This window comes from Borostomias antarcticus (assembly GCF_949987555.1).
Source record: "Borostomias antarcticus genome assembly, chromosome: 29".
NCBI lineage: Eukaryota > Metazoa > Chordata > Actinopteri > Stomiiformes > Stomiidae > Borostomias > Borostomias antarcticus.
In genome coordinates, this window is record NC_140262.1 from 2,534,151 (window position 1) to 2,544,697 (window position 10,547).

Consider the following 10,547-nt stretch of genomic DNA (forward strand, 5'->3'; position numbering starts at 1 on the left):
TAGCTCCATATAAACTCTTGGGAGTCGAGGGGCAGCTATCCAGGAACAACGATCACGATCCCCAGCCACTGTCGCGAGAGCAGCCACTGACGTCAACGTTAAGTTAACCAATGAGAACGGCCCTTACTGTTTGGGTACACGAGTTGTGCTTCAATCCGCATGGAGGTCATTCACAGGGGGTGGGGGCATCAACGGTGCCTTAGTATATTAATATAAATACATCATCTGAGGCCTGAAAAGAGGGTTGGGAGTTTGGGAGGGTGGATGATTGGGGGGAGGGGGGGGGGGTTTAGACTGCTCTGCAGGACAAGGGGTCCGTTGAGATCTCAACTCACTGGCCCATTGCTTTTCTATATGGTTTTAACGTTAGTTCATAAACTGGGGGTGAATGAGCCATTCTGCCCGCGTCTGATTAAATCTCAGTTTACAGTGGGACTTGAAATGAGGGGGATCGAATTCCTAAGACTCTCCGTCTCTAAAAACGCCGCGACCTTAAGATATGTCCTTGAGATGAGATGTGAGTCACCCCTGCCCCTCTCTCGTAACCCAACCCTATCACCACCCCCCCCCCCCCCCACACCCACGCCACTTAGAAGGGGCGGAGTTTCCTCAAACGACGGCAGAGGAGGTGCTCCAGAAACACCACCTGCGTCGCGATTGGTGCTTGTTCATGACCACGTCCTCCTTCTCGCGCTCCTTCCTGACGCGCTGGTAATGGTCCTCCTCCTTCAGGTACCACACCGGCGGCCAGCGGTGCCTCTCGAAGTACGCCTGGTTCTCTGGGCGCGCCGGCGGGGGAGAGCAAACCGCCGTTAGTTACACGAGCAGATCAGAACCGACGTCACGCAGAGACAAACGCAACGGAGCAGTGTCACGACAGGCTTTCATTCCTTCGTTCATTCAGTCATTCGTTAATTGCGTTAATCCATTCATTCGCAGCATAGAGCATCCACATTCACATGAATCCCTTTTATGGGGCACAGCAGTGCTGCTAAGACGCCTCACCGAGAGACTTGGACTTGATCTCTTTGCGGTAGTTGGCACAGACACTGTTGTAATGAGTGCAAATGTGATGCAGGCACCAGGCTGCTAGCTGGCTAGCGTTGTGGAACTGTAGACAAAGATAAAAGAAGAAACATTAACATACAGTATTGGAATTGTGAGGAATTCACAGTATGAGTATCACTCATGCGGTCTCATTTCACAAAAATGATTTTTGGGGTCTTGCTAAGACCAATTCATAAACTCATTTAAAGGTACCCAATGTAGTTTTTGACCACTAGTATGCGCTCTAGAGCAAATTTGAGAAGGTGGTCCCCGAAAATCGCGCACTACGTCATTGCGTCAATACGCGGATCACATAATAGTGACATTTCACACATCTTTGTTGTTTTCAAAACATTAGCTAAATATCATTTTGCAAAGAAATTACAAGGTAGGAAAGACATTCAAGTGATTCAACATGTTTATTAGACTACAAGGAACCATATAATCGAGGAATTTCGAAAATAAACAAAAGATTGTTTTGATTCACGTTTCGTTGGGTACCTTTAAAAAAAAAACTGCATATGTAACTCTAAAAAGTGATTTCATGCAGCTTTAATTGCTGTAATTGATTTCTAGAATATTTTCTATCACCGTTCAGCCAAATCTCACTAAATCCTACTACAAACCCTACTAAATCTTCGACCATGGTCATTCCTACCGTACCTGAGCCAGTTCCAGATAGGTGAGGACCTCTCCGTCGATGTCCTGCCCGTCTCTAGAGGCTTTCAGCAGCTCGCTGACCGCGTACTGCTCTGAGGAGAAGACAGGCACACAGAAACTGTGTCACACTGCTCTCCAGGGGTAGCACGCACAGACACACACGCATGAATTATATATCGCTTATCTCTCGTCTCTCTCCTTCCCCCTCACTCTCTCTCTCTCTCTCTCTCTCTCTCTCACTCTCTCTCTCTCTCACACACACACACACACACACACACACACACAGGATGACTGTGTCTGACTTCTCATATGAATAAGGCATGAGGTGTGAGTGTGAGTGTCACATCCTAGCAAGGTCTCTCCACAGACAGGACAAGCACCCAGGAGGATACACACAGCTCACAGTGGATGAACCTTCTACTGCAGAACACAAGCTACCGGAAATGACACAGTAGGACAGCGCTACAGAGTGTGTGTCTGCGTGTGTGTGTGTGTGTGAGCAGACACTGCTGATATAGCAAATACACACACACACCGAGTGCTGACGGGGCAGGTACCTGTCAGGGCGATGAGACGAGGAAGGCACAGTCTGTTGGCCAAAGCGGTGAGCTCCATTGGGTCCAGGTCGGCCATAGGAGACAGCTGATTGGTGTACAGGTATTCCAGCACCGCCTGCATACACACCCTGCTGGTGTTGGGGAAATAGACCTGGACACACACATGAACCCACACACACACACACACAGAGACACACACGCGGACAGATACACACGAGTGATACACAAGCCCACACAGGAGAGAGAACATAGCAGAATCATTTATAGCTTATGGGGATTCATGTTCAGAAAGACGCTGGCAGGTTTTCCAGACAACACACACACACACACACACACACACATAGAGGGGTGTTAGATTCAGTCAGAAGTCAGTAAAGGACGGATACAACACAGTAAATGACCGTAGCCAGGGCCTTAAAATAATCCTTAGGCTATAACAAAACAGAGAAAGGGAATAGAAACCAGTCGGTACGTTTCTATTTCTGTTCGTTGACATTGGGCCCTAGTGTCAATTTACTCCGGTCTCCGCTTTCTCCATATGGCACTATGATCCCATCCCGTCAGCTGACCTCCTCTCTCCGATCTTCCAATCCCCTCTCCTCCCCTCCACCCCTCCTCTGCCTCTTTAATCTGCCCAGGATCGATCCCTCGGCCTCCTCGCCCCGACGCTACTGCTGTAAGCACATCTGAGCCCAAGTCAAAGAGAAATCGCTACATAACTCATTACATAATACGCTGTCAAGGGCAAAATCCGGACAGATTGCCCTGCGTGGGAGGGGAGTCACAGAGGGGGAGGGGATAGGGGGGCCGGGGATGAAAGGGGAGGGATTGTGAGGGGAGGGGGGGGGGGGGTTGAGAGCACAAAACCACGGCCTATTGTGTGATTCAGGGAGGAGAGCTGGAGGATGGAGGGAGGGATGGACCACAGCAGGCACAGAGGGGCCATGGAACGGGAGGAGGGAGGGGGAGGAGGGGATCTGTGACTCTGCGATGGGGGATGTGTAATCGGGGTGAGGGGGGTCTGTGACTCCGGGATGGGGGATGTTTAATGGGGGGGGGGGGGGGTCTGTGACTCCGGGATGGGGGATGTTTAATGGGGGGGGGGGGGGGGGTCTGGATGGGGGATGTTTAATGTTAGAGAAGATAACATCCGTCTGTCAGACCCAGACCAGAGGTAGGACGTTGGCTGGCACCAGGCTGAAATAGATCGTAATGGCTGCAAGAAACCAAGTTACACTGAGAGGCTGCTCTAAGAGCAATTTCATCTTATCATACTTAGCCTGTCATACTGTCCAATGTCAAATGTATTCCTAATATGGATTATCATGTAAATATTGCCTTTGTTATTCTTTGTTTGGGTCATTTGCAAACATTGGCTGGACCTCACTTCAATTAAAAAGCTCAAGGAGCAACATAAATCGATGCGGCCGCTCATATTCAGGGAGGTCAGAGATCTCATCTGAACTGAAACTGAGCCGTTGTGAGCCACGTTTCCGGAGCAGTACACCTATTGTAAGGGAGAGAGAGAGAGAGAGACAGAGAGAGAGAGAGAGAGAGAGAGAGAGGAAGCGAGAGACAGAGAGAGACAGAGAGAGAGAGAGAGAGAGGAAGCGAGAGACAGAGAGAGACAGAGAGAGAGAGAGAGAGAGAGAGAGAGAGAGAGAGAGAGACAGAGAGAGAGAGAGAGAGAGAGAGAGAGAGGAAGCGAGAGACAGAGAGAGACAGAGAGAGAGAGAGAGAGAGGAAGCGAGAGACAGCGAGAGACAGAGAGAGAGAGGGAGAGAGAGCGAGAGAGAGAGAGAGAGAGAGAGCAGGTAGCTGGTCTCTGGTCCACCGGAAGGTCTAATAAAAGATCCCTGAATGACATCCATACATTCTCATTAGTGCGGTGGGGTTGCTATGGCAGGCAACTACCTGGGACTCCGCCTGTTAACCACGGACAGAACATCAGCGGGCTTACGGTACCACCAGCACCGGCACCTAGAGAGACCGGGCCTGGCTTTCATCCTCTCTTATGGATCTGAAGACACTTATAGAGACACAATTAGTAGGCCAGATGTTCGCAGACTACATATTACTGCTTGAGGCCCTGGGGTGAAATGAACTGAGGAATACAGAATGGCAGCACAGAAAAGCTAATTTCACGCACAGGGAGCTTATTCATTCATTCATGAGGCGTAGCTCATGTGTGTCTAGTTGTTGACGGAAGAAGAAAAAAGAAAAGAAAACAGCGACCGCCTGTGTGTGTGTGTGGCTGGATGTGTGTGTGGGTGTGTGTGTGTGTGTGTGTGTGTGTGTGTGTGTGTGTGTGTGTGTGTGTGTGTGTGTGTGTGGCTGGATGTGTGTGTGTGTGTTTGTGTGTGTGTGTGTGTGTGTGTGTGGCTGGTTGTGTATGTGTGTGTTTGTGTGTGTATGTGTGTGGCTGGATGTGTGTGTGTGTGTGTGTGTGTGTGTGTGTGTGCGTGCGAAGTGTTCGACGTCACACCATCTGCTCGTGGCCGCCTTCAGCATTTCAGCAGGAATGACGTCTCAGAGGGAATAAAACTCGGTAAACACACTTGAATCAGACAAGTCAAGCCTATTATACGTCCTCGTACCAGCGTCAATACGTGCCTCGGTTTTCATCATTACCTCCGCCCTGGACGAAGTCATGTGGAGGAGGCTGCGTTTTCGGCTGTGTGTTTGTCTGTGGAGGGCAGTTTGGACTGCCCATAGAAGAATCTTGAGATTTTGGAGCGGAACGAAATCGCGTGGCGGATCCATTAATTATTCTTCACTTTCATTAAGATTGCGAGAGAGGGCATTTGGCCTTGTTGTATTCACTAAAGCGCCCTCTGGTGTTTGTTTTTGATATTGTGAGATAGGCCATTCGGTGAATCCACACATTTTTTTTCACTTTTGAGATCGCATCGAGAGACATTGTTCTTTAGACTAGAAAAGTTCGCTCATTTACACAAGCAACAACTGTATCCTACTGTACATGCTTACAGCATTCAACATCGTCTGTGCTCGCCGAGTGCCATTCTAATTGCCTCGGTTCCTTCCTCGGTAGCTGCCTCCTAACCCAGCTCCGTTCAGAACTCACCTCATTATTGGCACTCTCCAAGAATGCACCCCCAAACAGAGCAGCCATCCAATCACAGCTGGAGATCAGCAAAGGCTTATGGGCATTAATGGTACCGTCATCCAATCGGAATGTGACGTCTGCGTGGAGAGAACACAACTCAACTAACTGGGGAATGTCAAATATACCCGGCGTTAGAACGTGATGAATGTGAGTCGAGGGTTGTGACGCTGTCTTTTGTAATACAAGATTAACTTAATATACTTAATATAACGATATGCTACAGGTCTAGTCCCTAAAATGACCCCTGACCTGTGAAGGTGTTCTTGGCCAGACACTCCTTGATGCGGTTGGCTTTCCTGACGTGGAAGGCCTTCGTGATCTCCTGGTTCATGAAGGCCTCCTTGTTCATAATGTTCTCCACCATCATCCTCAAATCGAACACCTCCAGGATCTCCGCGATTTGGGCGATCTTCATCAGGTCCCGCTCCCTCTCGTCCAGCTCCCCCGTGTAGAGGAACCGCAGCACGGCGCTGAAGGGCCCCAGCTGGATGGAGTAGTCCATCTTGACCACGGTCGTGGGCGCCGGCGTCCCCGTGATGGGGTTGCAGACGCTCTCCTTGTGGATGCTGTAGAAGGCCTTGCTCCAGGAGGCCAGGGACAGCTTGGTGCGCCGGTGTTTACCGCTGAAGCTCATCATACGCAGCGTCCCGTCACTCTAGGGGGGCGATAGACCTTATTAGTACAGCAGGGGTCATAGTTAGGGCTGGGTATCGAGTCGAATTTCAAGAATCGATTCGATTCCGATTCACAAGGTTCAGAATCGATTATCACGATTCAATTCGATTCGATTCGATTCAATATCGATTCGGTTAGTGTCACTAAAACCTGTTTTTCTTAGCTGTAACCTTAATTACATGACTGCCAAGTTATGCAACACATCAATACTAGGGCTGGGTATCAATACTGATTTCCAAAAATGAATGAATGAATGAATGAACTATTCATACTTTCATTTATTCATTCATTCATTAAATGAAAGATCGATTTTGGGATTCATGAATGGATTCAGGATCGATTAATCGATTTTTTAAACCCAGCCCTAGTCATAGTGGAAGATGAATAGTGCCAGCTGTCCAGCTCGAACCAACAACCCGTCCTATGTTTCAACCGCTGGGCTGAACCCAACTTGAAGGCCCTATGGGAGTCAGGGGACATTTTGGGGATTCGAACCAGCAACCTCGTAGTTATACACTAACCTTTGAGGCCCTGAGGGAGCAAGGGGACAGGTCGGGTATCACGGCCACCTCCTCCTCAGTGTCCAGGCTGAGGGTCCTCATCAGGTGGTCTCTCCCGTTCCGCTCGGTGACCACCAGGCACTGCGACTCGTCCGAGAAGTCCATCTGAAACAGGTCGTAGAACTTGGAGGACGACGTCGAAAGGTAGATCTTGTGGGCGAACACGTGGACGTGGTCCTGGAGGACGAACAAGACGTCGGCGCACAGAGGGCTGTCCAGCAGGAGACGGGGGCCCTCCCGGTCGTAGGGGACGCACTCGGGAATCTTGATGAGAGGAGGCGGGGCTTTGGGAGGAAGGAAGGGCGCCTGGAGGAGGGGCTTCTGGACCTTGCGGAGGTGGGATTTCCAGAACTGGAGGTGGCGCCGGGAGATGAGGGCGGCGCGGATGGCGTTGTCGAAGATGTCCTTGACGCCAAACTGGTCGAAGACGCTGGTCTCGTAGTAAGGGATGCCCAGCTCCTTGGCCACCTCTCTGCCACTCTCAGGGGGCAAGATGTCCCCTGGCTTGATTGGCCTGAAGAGGGGGGGGTGACAAAGGGTTGTCCAATGAATGATGTAGGAATATAAAGTAAAGGTATGGTTGGAATGTATGTCAAAGAAAGGGGTGGTTTGGTAACGTGTGAAAGACCTGGGTTTGAACCCGCTTTCAATCACATACCGTAAACTCATATAAAGATTTCTTTATGGAGTCACAATATGGCGGCTAATGTTGAAAAACATTCCATCGCAACGAGCCAATCAGAGGCGGGCTGCTGTGTAATTCGGCCAGATGCCGGCATACCTGGCGAGGGGGCGCCTGGCCCGGTTGACCGCCTCCAGGTCGGCGTAGCGCAGGTCCAGCTGGCAGCCCACCAGGATAACGGGGGTCCGCGGGCAGAAGTGCTTGATCTCCATGTACCACATGGTCTTGACGTGATGAAGGGAGTTGGGGTTGGCGATGGAGAAACACAGCACCACCACATCGGACCTGAGGGTGGAGGGGGAGGGAGGGACAGAGAGAGAGAGAGAGAGAGAGAGAGAGAGAGAGAGAGAGAGAGGTTAAAGAAAGAAAACATTTCTCTTACCCTGTATCTCAACCCCTAGCATCTGCTCTTTTCGTCATTTCAGCAATAAAATAATACATGAAAATAATAATAATAATAATAATAATAATAATAATAATACGAAGAAGAAGAAGAAGAAGAAGAATCATAATCCTAATAATAAATAATTCATTATATTTATAAACTAATTTAGCCTAACTAAATTTAATTAAATATGGCAATACCTTCCCTATTGACTCTGATATACAATTATAAGGTTGCTTTAACATGTATCCTATCCTTTCAGGACACTGAGTTGAGGCTAGGCTATGTCTTTAGTGTCCCATATGAAGGTCATAACAGGATCGCACTCCACGGCAACATGCTCTGCTGCTCCGCCCCCTGTGGGCGTGGCACAATTACATCACAGGCAGAGCCAAGCTTTCTCCATGGCAACGCCCAGAGTGCCTGGTGATCTCTTCATGCAGACAAAGGGTACAGCGTTTCTGGAGTGTTCCGGAAGCCTGTCAGTGCCTGGCAGTGGCGGCAGCTGTTGCATTGACCTCTGTGGTGGTTGAAAGGGCACGGTGACGACAAGACGTCCTGGGTTTCAAACCCGACACGCTCTGCACGCACGCCGCTCTGCTCTAGGCTGCTCTGCTTCTGGCAGCTTCTCCGTCCTAAACTGACCGCCGATATCCTTACAGACCGCCACAGCAATGACCAAAACACAGAAAAACCAGAGTCAAGATGAAAAAGAAACACGCAAACACAATCAGCACACTAACATGCGCAGACAATCAGCACACTGTCTAACACGCACACATGAGCAGCACAATGTCTAAAACGCACAATCAGCACACTAACACCTACACAATCAGCACACTAACACCTACACAATCAGCACACTAACACCTACACAATCAGCACACTAACACCTGAGTAGCCTGAGTAGCAAAGATGAGCACACCTGGCTACCACGGCAACACGCAGAACGGCTAGGGAGAAGGACCAGCTAGTGCTTCTAGACCTGCTCTAACCCTAACCCTAGGCCTAACCCTAACCCTGCCCTACAGGGTCAAAGGGTTATGGCATGGACCTGACATGGTAAACACACACAGACACTGTGGTGAGGAAAGCACGTCCGACACTGTATCACCTCAGACAAATGAGGAAATTCAGAGCGTCCCACCAGATCCGACGGAGCTTCTACTCATCCACGATCGAGAGCATCCTGACTGGGAATATCACCACCTGGTACGGGAACAGCTGCTCTCAGCATCACAAGGCCCATCAGAGAGGGGTGCGGTCAGCTGAACGTACCTTGGGGCGGGGGGGGAGGGCGGGGGGGGGGGGGGGGCACTCCCCCACCTCGAGGACATATACACCAGAAAATGCAAGACCAAGGCCAACAGGATCCTGAGAGACCCCAGCCACCCAGGAAATGGACTGTTCTCTCTGCTACGGTCAGTGAAGAGATACCGCAATCACATAGAGACCAGAGAGACTCAGGAAGAGCTTCTTCCCACAAGCCACCCGGCACCTGAACGACTCAATCTAGAAACACCTAGTGTATAGAGAATATCTATTACACATAACATAACCACATGTCAAATGTCTATATATTGCACCCCCCCACTTCCCCCCACCGAGATTATTTATTATAGCTATAGCATGTACATAACTCACCCTTGCCCCCCCCCCCTCCCGGTTTTATATTTATTTATTCATATCCATATATAGCATGTGCATAATCCATCCAGACCCATATCTATCTTTCCGGCCCACATTTTATACTGTATAGAAATGGTACTCATTGTGTTATTTGTACATTTGGAACTTAAATATAAATTGAGTATTGGAGTCTATCTGTTAATCTTGTCGGCAGCAATATTTCACTGTGACTGTACACGTACGTTATGTGACAAATAAAGCAATCTTGAATCTTGCATGCGTGCAGGATTTCAGGATTTTCAAATCATAATACTAAGGGCATTATGTGGCTCTTAAAATCTATTTTAAAACTTGAGTGTGCTGATGTTAAACAGGCAGCCAGTGGAGGCGAATTCAAATAGTCTGTGTGTGTGTGTGTGTGTGTGTGTGTGTGTGTGTGTGTGTGTGTGTGTGTGTGTGTGTGTGTGCGTGTTTAGTCTAGTCATCACCACTGTTGTCATGTGCGACAGAGTTCAAACACAGATGTCAGGGACAGGATGAGCATGGCAGGCTGACAGAGATCAATCCACCAATCAATGAAACTAAGGACAGTTCCAGTAAATGTGTGTGTGTGCGTGTGTGTGTGTGTGTGTGTGTGTGTGTGTGTGTGTAGGAGGGGGGGGGGCAGACAGAGAGAGAGAGAGAGAGAGAGAGGGAGGGAGGGAGAGGCAGACAGAGAGAGAGTGTGTGTGTGAGTGTGTGTGTGTGTGTGTGAGGCCTCATTTTTGTATCACTGAGTCAGTAACATTAAAGTAAAAACCAGCTGAATATGCATCCACTGGTCTAATGCACATTAGGACTCTATAATAAAATCAATTTTGCAATGCTGGTATTGATGTAGCAGAGGTGGTTCGGTGAGTCTCATGTGATACTTACCATTGTCTGGAAACCTGCAGAAAGAGTTCAGTCCCACAGATAACAACAATAACAGCCTGAATGTTTAGCCATATTTAAGCTCCTCCCTGTTTTTCTTTAACTCATCATTAATTCAATGATGCAATTCTGCATCCTATTTCAAGCAGCAAGTCTCTCTCTCCCTCCCTCCCTCTCTCTCTCTCTCTCCCCCTCTCCCCTCTCTCTCTCTCTCTCTCTCTCCCTCTCTCTCTCTCTGACAGGCATATAGAGAAGCAGTATACCCTAAGGAGAACAATTCTCTACAGAAGAACAGAGCACAAAGCCAACTGTG

The 10,547-nt window shown here is 49.1% G+C and overlaps 1 protein-coding gene across 1 annotated transcript in view; it reads right to left on the bottom strand.

The window, feature by feature from the left end:
* Positions 1–609: 609 nt before the first annotated feature.
* The window catches only part of rhobtb1 (Rho related BTB domain containing 1), a gene marked incomplete at both ends in the record, with an annotated part of 11,660 nt that continues 1,722 nt past the window's right edge, over positions 610–10,547 (bottom strand). Inside the window, 8 exons of the mRNA XM_084459797.1 lie at positions 610–779; positions 1,006–1,111; positions 1,711–1,799; positions 2,265–2,415; positions 5,350–5,468; positions 5,641–6,046; positions 6,588–7,140; positions 7,408–7,593. Of these exons, the coding sequence (XP_084315923.1) occupies positions 610–779; positions 1,006–1,111; positions 1,711–1,799; positions 2,265–2,415; positions 5,350–5,468; positions 5,641–6,046; positions 6,588–7,140; positions 7,408–7,593 (1,780 nt within the window). The remainder of the gene's footprint in view (positions 780–1,005; positions 1,112–1,710; positions 1,800–2,264; positions 2,416–5,349; positions 5,469–5,640; positions 6,047–6,587; positions 7,141–7,407; positions 7,594–10,547) is intronic.